This window comes from Botrytis sinoallii (genome assembly GCF_014898435.1).
Source record: "Botrytis sinoallii strain Bc 23 chromosome Unknown BSIN_005, whole genome shotgun sequence".
Classification (NCBI taxonomy): domain Eukaryota; kingdom Fungi; phylum Ascomycota; class Leotiomycetes; order Helotiales; family Sclerotiniaceae; genus Botrytis; species Botrytis sinoallii.
The window spans coordinates 690802-709020 of NW_024066032.1; the positions used below are offsets into that span (position 1 = coordinate 690802).

General features: G+C 43.8%; 4 protein-coding genes across 4 annotated transcripts; 2 read left to right on the forward strand and 2 right to left on the reverse strand.

Annotated features, from left to right (window-relative positions):
- Window positions 1-210: 210 nt before the first annotated feature.
- Window positions 211-2434, reverse strand: EAF02_003428 (uncharacterized protein; the record flags this gene model as incomplete). Its single annotated transcript, XM_038899476.1, has 3 exons — window positions 211-1998; window positions 2065-2180; window positions 2293-2434. The coding sequence occupies 3 exons, from the start codon at window positions 2432-2434 to the stop codon at window positions 211-213; spliced, it is 2046 nt and encodes a 681-aa protein (XP_038760403.1).
- Window positions 2435-2678: 244 nt separating this feature from the next.
- EAF02_003429 (uncharacterized protein) lies at window positions 2679-6306 on the reverse strand. Its single transcript, XM_038899477.1, has 6 exons — window positions 6161-6306; window positions 5981-6099; window positions 5729-5925; window positions 5297-5680; window positions 5020-5248; window positions 2679-4972 (listed from the first exon to the last, which is right to left on the reverse strand). Coding segments are annotated over exons 1-6 (3045 nt in total). The 5' UTR covers window positions 6163-6306; the 3' UTR covers window positions 2679-2858.
- Window positions 6307-6596: 290 nt separating this feature from the next.
- Window positions 6597-7720, forward strand: EAF02_003430 (uncharacterized protein; the record flags this gene model as incomplete). The annotated part of the gene is made up of 4 exons (XM_038899478.1): window positions 6597-6974; window positions 7025-7231; window positions 7288-7437; window positions 7484-7720. 4 exons carry the CDS (start codon window positions 6597-6599, stop codon window positions 7718-7720), a joined length of 972 nt encoding a protein of 323 aa, XP_038760405.1.
- A 3022-nt stretch (window positions 7721-10742) lies between these two features.
- On the forward strand, window positions 10743-13668 carry EAF02_003431 (uncharacterized protein; the record flags this gene model as incomplete). Its single annotated transcript, XM_038899479.1, has 4 exons — window positions 10743-10747; window positions 10844-13052; window positions 13123-13357; window positions 13418-13668. The coding sequence occupies 4 exons, from the start codon at window positions 10743-10745 to the stop codon at window positions 13666-13668; spliced, it is 2700 nt and encodes an 899-aa protein (XP_038760406.1).
- Window positions 13669-18219: the final 4551 nt, after the last annotated feature.

Consider the following 18219-nt stretch of genomic DNA (forward strand, 5'->3'; position numbering starts at 1 on the left):
TTCTATCTATCTACTCATCAACTCGCTCAATCTAGAAGTCGAGGAGATACAAGATGGTGAGAGATGAAGGCAACTTTTAGGACTCCCATAACCCTGAAATGATAGGTAACATAAACAGTTAATCCAATGGATATTAAGATTCTACTTCATCAGCCCAGCGAAACAGATTACCCGCTCCTATAACATTCAATTACCCGCTTGAATGTAGCCCTATGCGCCCAAACCTCTCCTCTTCCCACCTCCATCATGTTTCATCTTCATCCCATAATCATACTGTCTCTCCAACTCACTCTGCACTTTCTGAATATCTCCCTTGCCCTTAGCCTCCACCCCCTTTCCACTGACAGCGCCGCCCTTTCCAGCCCCAAGCAATCTCAAAAACTTGCTTTTCCTTTGCGCATCCCCATCTAGCGCATCTGCATTCCACTGAGCCGCTATTTCTTTCTCAGCTTTTGGTTCCTCAGGCTCTTCAGTGGGTTTGGACTTCTTCTTCAAAGATTCCTTTTCCTCCTTGGAGCGCTTGCGTTTTTTGCTTTCCTCTGCTACTGGTTCTGGTTGAGGAGTTTCCTCTTTGACAACGACAGGGGTGGATTTAGCCGCCTTTTCAGCCTTCTTGCGGGCTTTCTTCTCTTCTTTAATTTCCTCTATTGGTTCTGTGACCGCGGCCGGTGTTGGTTCATCGGTAGCAACTTTTGCGGCCTTTTCGGCCTTCTTGCGAGCTTTCCTCTCTTCTTTACTTTCCTCCACTGCTTCGGATGTTTCCTTTTCGGCCTTTTCGGCCTTTTCAGCCTTCTTACGGGCCTTCTTCTGTTCCTTCGTTTCCTCAGGTTGATTTAGTGCCATCTCCAGACTACCCAACAAATCGACACCTCCTTCATCCTCGTCCTCCTTGACGTTCTCTGTCACAGGCGCATCTCCATTCTCTTCAGCTTTCTTGGCCCTCTCAGCTCTCCTTAATTCCTTCCTTGCTTTTCTATTTTGCTTTCCCTTCAAACTTACTACTCCCAGCTTCGCCTCTTCCTCCTTCTTTGCCCTTTTTTCGGCTTTCTTTTCGGCTTTGCGCTTTATACGGGCTTCTTTCAATGCGACCTTTTGTTCTTCGGTCATTACTTTTGGCTCTTTCTCATATACACCCATTATTTTCTCTTGTTTTCGTGTATCCTTCCTGACGCGCTGTATTTCTTTTTTGACGATTGCGTTTAATTGGCTCTCGTCTAGGTTAAATCTGGGTTTCTGTTTCTTCTCTTCTCGTTTCTTGGCCTTGGTCTCCTCAGAATCTTCTTCGTTATCGCTCTCGGAGTCAGAATCACTATTCGATTCATTTTCAGAATCAGAAGCTTCTTCATCATCCTCGTCATCATCGTTGTCGCCCAAAATCTCGTTCTTTGCTGCAATGGGATCGAAAACAATACCCATTTTCTGTGCGTTTCTTCTCTTCGCCTTCATTAACCTCCTAAATTTAGCTTCTTCCCTTTGCCTTCTTCTAAGATCCCTCTTTGCATTTCCAGCTTCTCTCTTAGCCATCGCGATCCTCTGCTCGATTTGTCCATCCGAAATATCCCATAATGCTAACCAATTCTCCTCTCCTTCTGGTAGAGCGACTCCCTCGGGAATAATCGGTTTAGGTGGAATAGGTTTTGGTTCGTACATTTTCTTCTTCTTGAGTGCCGTCTTCGAAATATGTGATTTCTTCTCTCCATCAAGAAGATGAAGTCGTTCCGGATTGATACCTTCTGGCACAGCAGTTTCTTCATTTTGGACCGACTGCTTCCCTTCGGCAAGTTCTTGTTTCCTCTCCAAGCTCTTCTTACTCTTCACGGTTCCATCTTCCAATGTAACTACCTCTCCCACATTAAAGGAAACTCCACTAGGATCATGGACCGCGGCCAATTTCTGGGCTTGGTTGACGGCGTTCAAGCGAATCTTGTAACGTTCGACGTCGATTGCGTGAAGACGATTTCTCTCCTTGTTCTTGTTGTATTTTTCTGGGTTACGAGTCTAGAAACCCAAATTGAATCAGTTTCTTCCGCCCTGCCAGCCAAAATTAGAAAGTCGAAGACTTACAGCTCGTCTAGTCATGATACCATTCAATTTTCTAGCCTTCTTTGCATCGGACTTGGCCTTCTTCTTCTCTTTCTTCGCCGCATTTCGTACTTCGCGCGCAATTCGCGATCGCTCCTCTATATTCCCAGTTCATTAGAATTTTCTATCCCACTTCAAACGAGGCAAAAGTATCTCGATTCTTTGACCGGGCCATACCCTAATGGATATGCAAAGAACAAATGAACCTACCCTTAGTAGCTCCAATAACCTTCGGCTTTCCAGCGGAAAGAGACTTAGCTCTATAACCCGCATCGCGCTTTTTCATAGGTTGATCGAACTCATGAGTCTTATCCACTCCCCCGAGAGGAATGAAGTTTGCCGAGGTTGCCATATTGTCTATGTGTAAAAGAATTACACTCGGAAAAAATCTGGCAGAACGAGAGTTTTGAATTTTGAATTTTGATATGCGATTGGGAATCTTTTTTTTTGCTCGTTGTTGGTCCGAGCTCTGGGCTCCGATAAGGATAAGGATTGTGGTCACGTGTACTAACCCCCCTTTCCTACAGATTGGATGCGCCAATCTGAATCAACGTAGGAATGTCAAGTACAAAGACTATAATCAAAGCAAGGAATTCTGCATACTTCAAAGTCAATTGAGAGAGAAAAAATCGGATAGTTTGTACAAATGCATTCACACGGATAACCTACAGAACTACATTGTGATCAAAACTCAAAAGTTTTTAGCCCATGACTACCTTTGTGGTATCTGTTGCAAGCTCCATACGCCATTGAATGCTTCCTAAACGCTATGCATATTACGCCTGTTCCACGACCCCTTCTTCCACCTTTGGCTTCTTCTTTTTCTTCTTCGGCTTTACGACATCTGTAGTCGTTGGAGCCATGGAAATTTCGCCTTCGCCTTCTCCTTCGTCAACTACAATTTTCTTGGCCTTTTTCTTTTTCTTAACCACTGTCGCTACTTCGCCTTCGACTGGTTTAGTCTTCTTCTTCGTCTTCTTCTTCACCACCGTTCCTTCTGGCGGAACATCTTGTGCAGCATGGATTCTCTCATTTGCTCGCTGCATCTCCAATCGAAGTCTTTCTACCTCTTTCATAGCCTTTACCATCTCAGCATCCTCTTTCTGCTGCCGCTCAAAGTCAATTCCGCTAGTATTGTCACCCTCAAGGGAAAATTGACCGATATGACTCGAGTCTACTTGTAAAAGGGATTGTTTCCCTTTTGTCATTCGCGCCTTGATGGGTCCATCAGTACTGTTCTCGGAATCGTTTGCGGGCGTAGAAGTTCCACTCAGGTTCAGAGTTTCATCGGCAGCCACTTGTATTCGTTGACGAGGCTTTTTCGAGGGCTTTTTAGTTTTTGTTGTATTTAGACTTGTCTTGCCCAGGTCTAGCTGCATGATTGGTATGGCATCGATATCTAAATCTGGCCCATTGTTGGTTTGAATAATGTTATGAAGAGGCGTTGAAGTACCAGAGATACTACCATCAGTCGGTGCAATATAAAAAGGGTCATCTCTATTTCTTTCAAGTCTTTCCGCTTTCCGTCGCGCAACGATATCTGGATCTAGGTATGACTCTTCGCTGCCTTGTTGATAAGACTGGGCAGGCTGGTCGGGACTTCCGCCAAGACGATTGATAGCAGGTTCATTTGATGAAATTGAAGTAGGCTCCGGTTTCTGATGATAATAGACTTCGAATTCGTCGTTTTCGGGCTCATCGAAGGATATCGTGTCTACATTGCACAGTAGGTTGTGCAAATTTGGATTGATTGGCTGATCAAGATCCAAATTAGATGGCAATGGAACATTTTTCTGCGCACTAGCTGCAACAGAGTTTAATTCCTGCCCCCTGAATAGAGAAGGGAGTGCTTGTGTAAGTAAAAGTGGTGCATCTTGCTGAACCGATTCCGAGGACGGCTCTTGACCATTTGTCGCTTCCGCTGCCAACTTTAACAGCTCTGAAAATTCAACTGCCCTCTCCTGGACCTCTAAATCGGGGTGCATTGCTAGAGGTTCAATGGCATTTATGATGCGTGCCATTAACAGTGACATCATTGTCTTCCGTTCAACCGTCCATAATGAATGCTCGTCATCGGCTATGATCGCAAAAACCTTTGGTAATGCTTGGAGGTACACAATGAGACTCTCAGCAGACGCTGACACCTTGGCAATATGCAGTAAGGCTGCCATTGTATTTTCTGGGGACTCCAAATAAGAAGCGTACTCCCCAATCATCCATGATATCGGACGAAGTGCTCCGTTTCCGGAGCTAACTTGACTCGACGTATCGTTAAAAGCTAGTATCAGTATTGAATCAGCAGCCCTGGCCGCTTGAGATCGAACTGCTTTTACCTTAACGGCAACATTTCGCAATTCATCTCCAATTCTTTCAGAAATATCGTCATCTGAGGATTCATCCGTTTCTTGGTTTGAGGTCGCATTTGTGATCGGAGCATTCCTGACGAGTTGAATTAAAATATCGATATACCAGTCGAAATCGACGAGATTAGCATAATTATTTATCGAGCACATTTGGAGTATTCTGGTGATGACATCCACCTTATAATCATCAGGCAATAACAAATCTTGTGATGCCCCCCTATCATACCTTATGGCAACTTCCGGGGCCTCATCGTCTGAATCTGCTTCCGGTTCAATGTGACCAGCTGGTCGAGGATTTGAACTACTTGCAGGCATTGAAGGGGAACTTCGGAGTTGTCTCATCAACCTCCCAACAATCGACATCAAATTGTCGCTGCTGACCATACCTACAACTAAGTCTAATGCGCGTAAGCGAATTGAGATATCAGGACTATCGATACAGTCCATTATTACATCTTCTTGTTGAGCGACAAGAAATGGGTGAGTAACAACAATCTTGTTGAAAGCGAGTAGAGCGACATATTTTACTGTAAATCTTTAGCATCAGTCATTTGCTGAGGAACTCAAGACTTACGATTAGGATCTCCCTCAACCATAATCATACCCCGCAACTTGCTCACACAAAGAGTGGCTATCTCTTCCCCGCCTGCCGATTCCTCACTGCTTCCTAGAATTCCGCCTAATATAATACCATTTATACATTCATATAGCAGTGACATTGCTGGAGTGGTTCGAATGATAGATGTAAGTGGTGGTAAAAGTTTTTTGACCAATCTTGGCTCAAGCGGAGTCAAGGTAGCGAACTAGACGTGTGTCAAGATATAGTTCCTAGTACAAGATTTGAAACTAACCAGTTTAATGAGTTTGATGGCCATCCAGTTATTTCCACTATCAACAAGGAGCTCGAATAACCTCGGGGCGAGTGGTAAGAAGTCTTGAGGTCTCCGCCATCCCAATTCACAAACCACATTGACAATTGCAGCTGTAACACTTGGATCTTCGCCTTCATCCATCAATCGCTCTTTGATTTTTGGCCATGCCGGACGTAATGTTTCTGGATAGACTAGAGCCAATCTATAAAGTGTGACAATAGTTTTCTTGCGAATCGTTGGATGGGAATGTGTCATTCGAGGTAACAAGTCTGAGAGAACCGATAGTGCAAGTGAAGGAGTAATGACATGCGGTAATGTTATGATTGGTAAAGACATTGTTGTCGGTGTCGCGGAACTCAAATCCTGTATATGCCTAAGTACAATACTTAAGAATCACTTAGAATATCGTACCTTCTTCAAGAGGTTTGTAGCCAACATCAGAACTTCAGTATCCGGTCGGAAACTCTGCACAGCGCCCAAATATCCGACTCGTTTCTGCAGGTATTTTGGCGAGGACATAACTTCGAGAACATGAAAGGAAGCCCATGACATATCATGTCCAAACATTTCCAGGTAAACCAGTTTCAGCAAGGCCGTAGCCTTGAGGTCTGCGTTTTATCCGTCAGTTAAAATGCACCCTCTTCTTCTGCCATAGATTCTAACCCATGTCGGATCCTTTGATTTCCGCACGACATTCTTTCAGACTATTTTGAATATACTCCTTCTCGTTGCCTTTGTGGTTTCGCAGACCTCGAATGAGGTCATACAACGACTTTTCAAACCTGTTAAAGCTTTAGTACATTATCCTGAATGAAAGTATGGTTGTTCCGAGCAAGGGCGTACATCTTTGAGGGCTTATATTTGTATCAAGTGGTCCTCCATTAAGAAATTGGATTAACGGAGCGTTGAATGTCCAGCAGATACGACGCGCATGACTTGAGGCTTCCTGAAATTGGCGGAGATTTGAAACTAAATGCGATTGTTCCAATGCTGTAATGAGTTTCTTCTATGTTGACTAAAGATGCAAGTGTCCATCCGATACCCATCCCCCCACTAGCTTTACACCGCCCGCATCGATAAAGATACTAAGGCATTAACATCACAGATAAGGCATAAACTTTGAAAAACGTCAAAGCAGCCGTGAGAGCTAAACTTTATGTGGAGAGCTTCACAATCACAAGCTGTCCCTACTTTAATCGAGCTTACAACCCCGGATTTTCATACTGCACTCTTCTTCTTCCACAAAAGCCACCTCTAGAACATCCGAAATACTACAATCATGTCCTCTGCACTCTTACACCCACCTGCACATCTCCCGCCAGCACTGGCCTTGCAAAACTCTCAACAAGCTCCCTCTATATTGCGAAACACACCTTCATCGATATCATCATGGTCTTTAAGCTCGATTTGGACGGCTGCGGAATCACCAGAATTGTGGACTACTTACGAAAACCTATTAATGTCATGCTTGCGAACTGGCGATGAGAAATCTGCGCAGTTATGCATCAAGCGACTCCAGGAAAGGTTCGGGGTTGAAAACGAGCGGATTATGGCAATGAGAGGATTACTCTGTGAAGTCAACGCAGAAGACAATGCAGCATTACAAAAAGTACTGGACGGATACGAACAAAACTTGTCGGATAATCCAAATAACATGGTAAGCTTACTCGAACGTGTTTCCACAAAAACACTTACTGAGCTGTGTAGCCTATCTTGAAACGTCGTATTTCGGTTCTCAGGTCACTTGGAAAAACCTCAGAGGCAATTACCGCACTCAATGAGTTGTTGGACTTATCCCCCACGGATGCAGAATCCTGGGCAGAGTTGGCAGATCTTTATGTTTCGCAGGGCATGTATCCACAAGGAATTTTTGCATTGGAAGAGGTCCTGCTCATCACACCTAATGCATGGAATGTGGGCGGCCTAGTATCTTTGTTGGAAGCTGTAAATATGCTAACAACTAAACGCAGATGCACGCCCGACTCGGAGAGATTTTATACATTGCCGCAGGTGTGAATGATTCGAACTCAGACCGGTACCTTGCAGACTCTTTGCGAAGGTTTTGTAGAAGCATCGAATTATGTGATGACTATCTTCGTGGATACTATGGCTTGAAACTGGTTGGTCTAACCCCTATTTTGACAAATCACTTCTAACACACCATAGGCTAGTAGTCAACTTCTCCGCAAGCCCCCAACAAGTCGAAACAGCAAACCAGATAATAATCTGCCCTTCCCAGATACAAACACAATCGAGAAGCTGAATGAGACGGCTACATCTAAATTATCGGAAATCGTCCGACGAAGTGCTGCTAAAGAACCTGGCTGGGAGGGTTATGACGAAGCTTCCCTCATCGCCGCTCGTGAATTATTGAATAGAGATTCGGGTTCTATTACTCGTTGATATTCATAGAAATTGATCAGTTCTCAGAATGTGGAACATGCAAGGCACATCATCTTGATCCTGGAGACACAAGATCCACATTTTGGAACATGAATTCCCATCATTATTTTCAACGTCGGATGTATGCACTCGCACATTCAAAAGTGCAAGGTTTGACATGGTTTTTCAATTCGAAAATTTCTTCCATCTATAAATTACGGTTACGACTTACATGAGAATGTTACCGTTCAAATCCGTCATTTCAAATGTCATGGGCTAGAATTGGACAATCGAAAGGTAGGTTACAAGCCCCTCCCGAGGTCGTGGCACCAGTAGGAGCGCATTCATGGATTTCGGTGCCCAATCATTGAATTGGCGATTAGCTTTGCCACATTGGGCAAGAGGCTCGGAATTCTTGGGCATCTTTAGGCTGTTAAAAAAGGCGGTGGCGAGGTTTTTTTAGGCGGCTCTGATTATCTGAACCTATCCGAACCTGAAAGAAACAATTCAGAGATGAGTCTTTTAGAATCGTGACAACGCACGGGTTTGGAAGGCCTGGTATATGTAGATAGAGTCAGCCTTGAGGGTGGTCGATTACAGCTGACACCGCAATAAATCCTTGATTTTTATCCCGAATACTACACAAGTTGTATCTATACATGAGAGTTTCCCATTGTCCAATCTGCTGTGCAACATCGTGGAGCCCTAGTTGTATATTTCAACATTCAAATATGCACAAACATCATCAATCTAATCACAAGACCAACTACACCAAGAGGAAAGGCTGAAGGAACCAACCACACAAGCCCGAAGTCCCAGAATCAGAAAATCAAAAACCGTGAAGTGATAATTTTCCCTTTCGGTCCACAATTCACGCAGTTCTGCATGTTAAATTAATAAAAAAAAAGCCAAACTCATGACTTTTCTGACACTTTTACTCTTCCCATAAGAGCCCAAGGGCTTTAAATTCGTACCCGGTTCGCAAGTCTTTTTACCCCTTCATCAGCAGACGAAGCGAATTTGTACCGGAATCTTCCATCTTTACCCCCCAAACTTGAATTCATCACTTCGTCCCCCCTAGCAACAGAGTACCATCCATCCAATATTTATTTGTCCTTCACATCATTATCCTCTCGTTGAAACAAGTCTTCTAACGGATTGAGAACAATTACATTAACAACCAATCCGTCTCCACTACGGAAGACTCTGAATAAGAAAGCAAAAATACACAAACTATCACAACATGAAGTCTACATAAACACACAACATCATATCACACCGTCAATCTCTTTTTCCTCCTCTTTCATTTGATTTGAGATTCCCAGAAACCGAAAACCAAGTCAGTGGTACCGGAGTAATCATATCAACATACCACAGAGTACTCACACATAAAATCAGTGTTTGATTATTACCATTGCCATACAGTTATTACCCCTCAGGACGACTAATTGGAAGACCCGTTCTTTTTTCTCCAGGTGTTCCATCTATTCTTTACTCCCCTCCCCTCCCTACACGGACCATTCATTATTTCCTCTCCGGCTTCCCCTCCCTTCAAGTATTCTTCTGGTTTCATAATCGTCTAGACTTCTAAAATCGACTGCGGATAAAACCCCATTTGGAGATTTTTTGGATCATTTTCTTCCTTGGAGTACCTAGGATCTCAATATCATACCTCGGATCATCTTACCTTTTGGACAACTTCACAAGGAAAGAAAGGTATGTTACAGTAGTTCGATCTTCACATAACTCAAGATATCAGATAGGCGATCAATCTTTTCTGTTACTTGAGAACTTCTATCGTTTCTTCCAGATCAACATCTTCTCCATGAACTGATCCCTTGATCCTTGTACTACAGTGTATGTGCAATGGCTCTTCAACCTTGTATACCGATAATGCTCGCTCTTTTCTCCATTTGCCGCGAGTGTGTGCCAATTTTGAAATGTCGCTAGGTATATGAGACGTAAGAGTACCCAAAAGGATCCATATGGACTTCATTGATGAGAAAGAGAAAATCGAAATAGGAAGAACCTGGCAGCCTAGGAAACAATCGAAGGAATTAGAAAATACTACCTTACCTACTCGAACTAGCAGACGAATAACAGTCCAGCTCAGTTTGGATTGGTTGACAACGAATAATAAGAAATATACGCTAAAATATTCGACCCCTCGCAGCAGAAAAGGATCCGGGAAAGCTACTCGTGGCTACAGACAGTACTTCTAGCCACTGCTGCCCACAGACCAAACCCAAAAAATTATAATCCACCACACCACACCACAACTACACACACACACACCTACCATCATCCATCATCCACCCATCCACCCATCCACCCATCAACTCATCCACTCACTCACCCACCCACTTATTACATCCATTCAAGATCCACACACCACATTTTTATTTCTTGATTTCCCTTTCCCCTCCAAACCCTCTCTCGAAGACTCAATCCTCACTTATCGATAAAAATCTCTCCGCCACATTCTTCGAACATAAACCGTCCCGTTCGAATAACAACACTGACAGTCGACAGTCAACGATTTCATCAGCAGTGTTACTTATTATATTAATATTTCAAAGTATCACTAAACATCGCCGCTTACATCTCCGATCAACACAACCTTGGATTGTCATAAACTATCTTAGCATACCCGTCGATTGATCAATACCGAACCACTTAACTAGTTAAGTTCGCGACGGCCCGCACAACCACTACAATTTATTGGTACCTCTTCACTCAAACTACCAAAAGTTTGACACGACGCCGTCCAACCTTAAAAATCAATTGAATTTAGTGCTTTGACATTGAGTCGCTTCTTCGACTGCATCTTCTGCATACAATTCATATAAACTTAACAGATTTTTCTGCAATACATTATCGGCAGTCCAATCCAGAACATTCTTCAAGAAGTTGTGAGGTGGGACATAGCTTGGGCGAAGACTCCCCCCCCCCTTCAACAACCCATTTTCAAGGATATCTTCACTCCGACATTCTCGAATCGAGAGTCGTGGGTGGGAGATAATTCCTTGAAAGAGACATCCCGATGCCGTAAGTACCTAAATTCACAACATAACTGTTACACTGATAGTTGCGACATAATTAGCGGTCTAGCTTCACCTATGCTGACTCTTTTATCTCCCATAGTCTTCGTACAAGGGGTCCAACAACTCGAATAACAATCATCGATACTCCTAATACCCAAAGTCCATATACTACTCCATCACACTCTACTTCAAATTCTAGATCCAATTCATTCTCCGAAGGATCGTCGGGTCACATTCGCTCAGACGATAGTCACGACTTTTCAGACAATTCCCAAGACTCTTGGAACGGACTAGATTATTCAGACGATATCGAACCCTCTGAATCTGCTTCACGGCCACGCGCACAGGCAAGATACATAGACAGAGGACAGATTAGTTCCCGAGAACATAGTACAGGTCGTCCAGCTCCCAGTGAACGTGCACACTCAAATTACGATCGCCCCGCACGCCGTCATACTCCGGCCGCTGAACGAAATCACCGCCCGTCTGCTTCTAGGGTGCACCGGCACACAGCACCGGGACCAGTAACAACCGTGGATCAACTAGATGACTATCCAGGCTATGGCCGAGGCTATCCTGCTCAGCAAACCGCTCCGTATGGTGGTAGAGTAGCGCCTCCGCCTGGATATGCCCCAAATGGATACCCCGCTAGTGCAAGTACCCAATATGCACCACCTTTTGGCAATCCCGCTGTTGCTCCTCCACCAGGGCCTGGTCCAGGAGCTTTAACACATTATGGTGGCGGATATCCTCAACAACAATATAACCAAAGTTCAAATCCATTTGCACCACAAAACCAGACTTCATTTGCACCGCAACCTTCCCCAAGTCCAGGCGGAGCCAGCTATTTCAACAGCCATAGCAGACACGATCCAATGGCATCTAGGCACGACCCAATGGCATCTAGGCACGACCCAATGGTATCTAGACATGATCCAATGGCATCTAGACATGATCCTATGGCATCCAGGCATGATCCAATGGCTGGACACAGTGGGCACAACACTCCTGCTGGATATCCTGGCCATCCTAATCAAGAGCTTATGCATTATGCACCCCAGCAAGGCTACCCCGGTAATCAGCCTTATGGTGGAGGTCAAGGCTATCCAGGGTACCCAGGATACATGCCTCCTGCTATGTCTCCGGGAATGTCTCCAGGAATGTCTCCAGGTATGCAGGCATTGCAACATGGACATCACGGACAACAACATGGACAGCATGGACAGCAAAATATGGCAATGGCTCCAGCAGGGATGCAATACTTCCCTCCTCAGTTTTCCCCGCCAGCTCCTGAGCCAGCACCAGCTGCCTCGCCAGTACCAGTGATTGATATTGAGTTGGAGAAGAAAATGGTTTTGATGGAGGAACAAATGAAAAATGCTAAGATAGAGTCTGATAGGGCTAAAGAGCAAGCAGAAGCCGCCCAAAAAGCATCTGAAGCTGCACAGAAGGCCTTGGCCGACAAGGAGGCACGAGAACTCAAAGAGAAATTGGACGCCGAAGAAGCTGCTGCAGCTGCACAAAAGCTAGCAGACGAGAGGGCTGAATGGGCAAGGAAAGCTAATGAAGCCCAAGCCGCCATTGAGAAGAGGGCCGCCGAGAAACAAGCCGAGTTAGAAAAGAGGGCTGCGGATATGGAGGCTGATTTAAAAAAGAAGGCCGCTGAAGCTGAAGCTGATTTGAAGAAGCGAATGGAAGAAGCTCAAACCTTACTAGCGGCTAAACTCGCACAGGAAGCAAAAGCGGAAAAAGAGGCCGCTGATGCCGCTGCTCAAGCTGCCTTGAAGGCCGAATGGGAGAAGAAGGCATCTGAAGCACAAGCGGATCTAATGAAGAAAGCCGCGACAATGGAAGCAGATCTCAAAAAGATGGCTGCCGATAACGAAGCTGATTTGAAGAAGAAAATGGAAGAGGCACAATCAGCTTTGGCCGCCAAATTAGCGAAAGAAGCTAAGGATGCTGCAGACGCTGCAGAGGCCGCGCAAGCCGCGGCTATCAAAGCTGAATGGGAAGCTAAAATCGAGGCTGAGAAACAATTGGCATTGGCAAAGGGCGCCGCGGATGCATTGAAAGCTAAGGAAGATGAAGCAAAAGCTAGAGCAGCCGAAGAGGAAGAAGCAAAGAAGAAAGCAGATGAGTTAGCCGCTGCTATCGCCGCCGCGACCGCGGCTGCAACTGCAGCTGCAAATGCTGCTAATCCTCCACCACCGCCTGCTCCACCAGCGGATGAGAAAAAGAAACCTATCAAGTTCAAGGATGCCGTAGGCAGAAAATTCAGCTTCCCATTCCAGTTGTGTGCAACATGGGCTGTAAGTTATTCTTTCATTGTTCTTTCCCTTTGAAAATACAATGCAATAAGTTGTTAACAATTTTGTACAGGGCATGGAAGAATTGATCAAACAAGCTTTCCTTCACGTCGATATTATTGGTCCCCACGTTCAAGAAGGTCACTATGATTTGATCGGACCCAATGGTGAGATTATTCTACCACAAATATGGGAAACAGTGATCGAGCCCGATTGGGCGATCACTATGCATATGTGGCCAATCCCAGAACCGCCAAGGCCAGCACCTCCACCTGGACCTCCTGGACCACCCCCAATGAATCCAAATGGTAGGCCCCGAAGTTCCCATGGATATTCTCATCATCATTTTCCTAACCGTCCTCCAACAGCACCCCCCAATGGCGTCCGACCTCCTGGGCCTCCCCCTGGTGTAGCTATGCCACCTGGAGCTGGACCTAGACCACCACCGCCGCCGCCAGGACTTGGAGGTCCTCCTCCTCCTCCTCTTCCTCCCTTTATGTCTCACCCAAGCGGCCCACCCGGGCCAAGAATCGTAACGGTCAAACCAAAAAAGAAGGAGTCCGGAATGTTGGAATGGATGGCAGGCAGGAAGCCTACACCTTCATCTAAAAGTATATAATCTACCTTACATATCTTTGGACCACATTACTTACTGAACAAATAGGTCGATCCAAAAATAAATATTGCGAAAATTGGTGTCACGTGAACCCCTCACTTAAATCCTCATTGCCCCTTTGAACGCTAGGAGTGCCATAATAATAGCGACGATTTCGTAATCGAAAACTTTCTGACCTCAAGATTCTTTACCTGGAACTGGATCCAGGTCATGTAGATTCCATATGTCAATTCTGGCTGGGAGGCAGTATCTCAAAAGCTAGAGCTATTTCCTTTTGTGAGTTTTTGTGTGGGCGACGGGTTGCGTTTTGTCGAATTCTCAATTTTCGTTCAAAGGCATAGATCTTTCTACCTCAAAAAGGCGGATCGTTTCCTCTACACCAAAGATGAAGCTAATGTGTTTACATTCTTCAATATTTTCAATGTTTTTTTTTTCATCTAGCTAATGTCTTTCAGCGTGCTTTTGTTTTTTAAATTTCTTAACATTTCGGGGGTTTCTCTTTTGATACCATCTTGGGATATACAAATTTTCTATTGCGTTTTGAACTTCTATTTGACTTTTGACGAAGGACAAGTTTTGGATGGGGAAAGGAGATATGACACCAAATGATTACGAACAGATGAGATAAGAACATGAACGAGAGATGAAAGGGTTGGATGGTGTTGGATAGGTAGGGAAATGGATGGCGCATCATTTCTTGTTTTATATCTTTACGGCATGAAATGGTGTTGAGTTTTTTTTACAATGAGGCATTACTTCATCCTTTTATTTTTAGCTGTAGTTCTTTTTTTGTCCGTCAATGTCATAGAATGTTTATATGACTACGACTATTCTGTATTTGTTTCTAGCTCGTTTCTTTTGTTGCAGATGCGGAGTATAGCAATACACGGGGAAGAAGTTTGAGGGATCAGGTTGAGTGGAAGATTGAATAGGGAGGAGATGAGAGGAAAGCAAGCAATTGGAATAGAAGAGATTTGTATTCTTTCTGGAGGAGGATGAGGGGCAAATATCATTAGGTATCTGGCAGTGCTATGAGAAAGGGAGAAGATCAAGATGCGGGGAGTGAAGTGCAGCGAGTCGGAGTACAGTAGTAGCTTTTACACAAACAAATATATTTACATCTTAAGAAAATACGTTATTGTCCAATCTCTCTCAAGGCAGTTTCTAAAGCTGTGTATTACATGCACACACCACGCGAAGTGGTACGCGCTCCATGCAATTAAAATCCAATCTCGATCTTCATGCCAAGTGAAAACGGATATGCATATACATACGCATGACTCGGTCACTTTCGGAATATGTCGATGTGTTCTCGGCTCGCTCTAAAAATGTGAATACCCGCTATAGCGCAGTAGTACAGAGTTTTTACAAACGTGTAGATCGTGTATGTATGTATGTTGTATGCATGCATGTATGTATATGTGCATGGGTGAAGGCACTGGAGGGGAAGGAGAAAAATGTGGATTTGTATGGATGGATGGGTGAGTTGTGTCGTGTTGTGTTGTGTTGTGAATGTCTTTTTTTTTTTCTTTGTACTCGGTGAGGTGGGTGGGCTAGGTGCCTACTGGGTGCGGGTGAGGGTTGCTGGGCCGGGTGTGTAATGTGGATGGTCATGTGGGTGATCATGTGAGGGGGGTGGGTGAGGGGTTGGATGAGGAGGGTTTGTGATTTATGATGATGATGATGATGATGATGATGGTTATGGTTATGGTTTTGATGTGAGTGGTTTTGAAGTTGCTGGTTAGTGGTGAATGAGTGGATTGGTGCGCTGTAATGAGTTTCAGGATGGATTTTACGTAGGTATGGTTAGATTGGGTTGGGTTGAGAGTGGTGATCTTTATTGTATTTGGGGTTGGGCTTGGGTTTATTTTTGGGGGCTGGGTGGCGGGACGGGGAGAGGGGTAGGTAGGGGAGGTAGGTAGGGGAGGTTGATTTTGGGATTTTGGGACGGGAGCAGAAATTGAAGTCGTTTGAGTGTAGTGGATTAGCTTCTGCTTAGGTACTTGAATCGCTGAATGAGATTGTGTGATTTTAATGTTGAGTGCTTGAGGAGTAAGAAATTCGATGGAGTACATACTTGATATTAAAATGTGGTCGCGAGATAGGCTCACCGGGAAATTGAAATGTAGAATAGGCAGAAGGGAGGGGTTGCGTACTATTTCGACTAGTAAATCGATTGATTTGTAGGTGTATACTTACTCATTGGAGCTTAATCAAACATGTGTTTTGATAGTAATATATGTATTGTATACGAAATTTGCTCACTCGCAAACTTTTACACGGTTGAGAGTTTATTTGCTTTTCTTGTTATGTCTCAATTTGGATTTAAATACCTACTCATGGGTTTACAGACGGAGAAAAATATAAATCGGATGAACTTTTTTTTTCATTATGAATCTGATTCTTGTAAATAGAATATATCTCTTATGGAAATGGAAATTTAGTAGATGCTAAGGAAATATTTCACAATCCAGAGTGTTGTTTTTAGGAATCTGTTCTGGAAATGTGAGGATTGGGTGCTCACCGGGAGCTATCGAGTTATTTGACGAGGTCATTCGTTTAAGTTTTATAGAAGACTGTATGAGAGCTGATGTGGTGAGTACATGGATTCATCACGTTAATATGAGTACACTGGATATTTTTAAAGCTTTGAGGGGCCTAATTAATGACTATCATGTCAGTTCGAATGATACTATTGTGAGTATTAAAGTATTCAGGAGGAATGAACGATGATTAGTATATATTTTCACGGTTTGGAAATGGAATTGACGTTGAGTAGGTTCTTGTTTCAGTTTGTGAATTGAGTAAATTTATAAAAGTATAGGTATTAGGTGGAGTTGATTTCCTCGCTTTTGTGTGTAACTCTATTCTGGGAGGCTACAACAATATCTAACTGCGAAACGCAACGTATTACATGTGATGGTGTATATCAGACTTCATGCATTATGTCTTCAAAGTCTCAACATCAGTTCGCATGCACTATTATACTGAATGCGAGAACGAGCAGCATGTAAAGTCTTGATTCACTCATATGCCAGACGATAAGAGGCTGGTGACAGTATTTCAAATTCATAATCAAATATATACCTATGAGGAATTATGTAGTATATTTATCTATTCCAGAAACAGGTAGTACTCAACCCAAAAACCCCTTGAAACTCCTGCGATATACTTATATTCCTGCACGCGCACACGAACCTACTCTGAGTATATTAATTAATTATTAATTATAGGCGCGGCGGTCTCAGATCCCCTCGAAACATGCTGAAGTCAGTATAGACTCAATGCCAATATCAAGGTACACATCGTAGAGGTAAGTAGGATCTGATCCAGACACATTACGCGAGCGGCGAAAGTAATTAGTAGAGCTCAAGAGGTTGGCCAGTATAGTAGACACTTAGTCTAACCTCTGACGAAGTAGTGTGTATACTATATACTGAGGGGTGCAGTAGATGTATTTAACTTACAAGTCAAGAATTGAAGCATATTTACTGGCGGCCTGGCGAGCACACACAGCTTCAAGATTTTGGTTGGTATTTTAATTGCCGAAGACTTGAAGGATGAAGAATAGTGGTATCCGGCACCTGGTAGTAGTAGTTAAAATCACGTATTGGTTTAGAGATGGCATAGATTGGGCATAGTAAAAATGCCAACCTTGGGGATAGTTGAGAACTTGTCTGGAGGCAACAACCGTAGAAATAAAAAATTGAGATGTGCAACAAAACTTTTTCGGCCTCGTCTTATTGACTGCAAGTCTTTCTGACACAATATTTGCGCCGTATAATTCACAGCTTGTGAGGAGAAAATTATTATCCGAATATTCATTTGAGATATGCAACGAAATTCCGGTAGATCAGTATTTTTGGATATTTTCTTCCATGACACTTATATGTAGGAGCCCAATAGTGGAGGAATATCGCACAGCAGTATAGGGATGACGGGAAGTTTGTCAGAAGCAAGAGTATGTACAATTCCTACTAAGAATCACTATTATTGTAGTAGATGTAGGAGACGTCGATGCCGTATCTTGGGAAGATTGAGGATGCATGAAGCTCATAAAAACACAGATGGCTTGTGTTTAGATTTCCAGGAAGTTCAAGACTGATCAGGTGGGATCGATTCAATCATCAAACTTATTGAGAATCTGTAATGATGTGAGAAATAGAATCGGCGATAAGATACTTGCGGTCGGGAATCAGATGTAATCTATAGTTATCCGACTTTTTCATCGTGAGAGACGTAGAGTAAGCCGTTTGCGTGTGTTGAGTCTTCAAGATTTAACTTGAAAATCCAGAGAGCTGGAGACAAGAGCCCGAGGAGATGAATCGCTAAACTGTTGACTCAACTTATTTTTTGTGGACGCTGTGTTCAGGCGCAGTTGGGTAATGAAGCGAGCGGGTAGTAAGGTAGTAAGGTAGGAGAAGCAGCCAGAACGAGTAAAGAAGAAAATGGAAGGTAGTATCATTTCTGTGCTATATTTGGCCTGATGATCGGGGGGGGATGGGGTGAAGGCTAAGGCTGTTCGTGAAATTTATGCTGCACTGCAATATACTA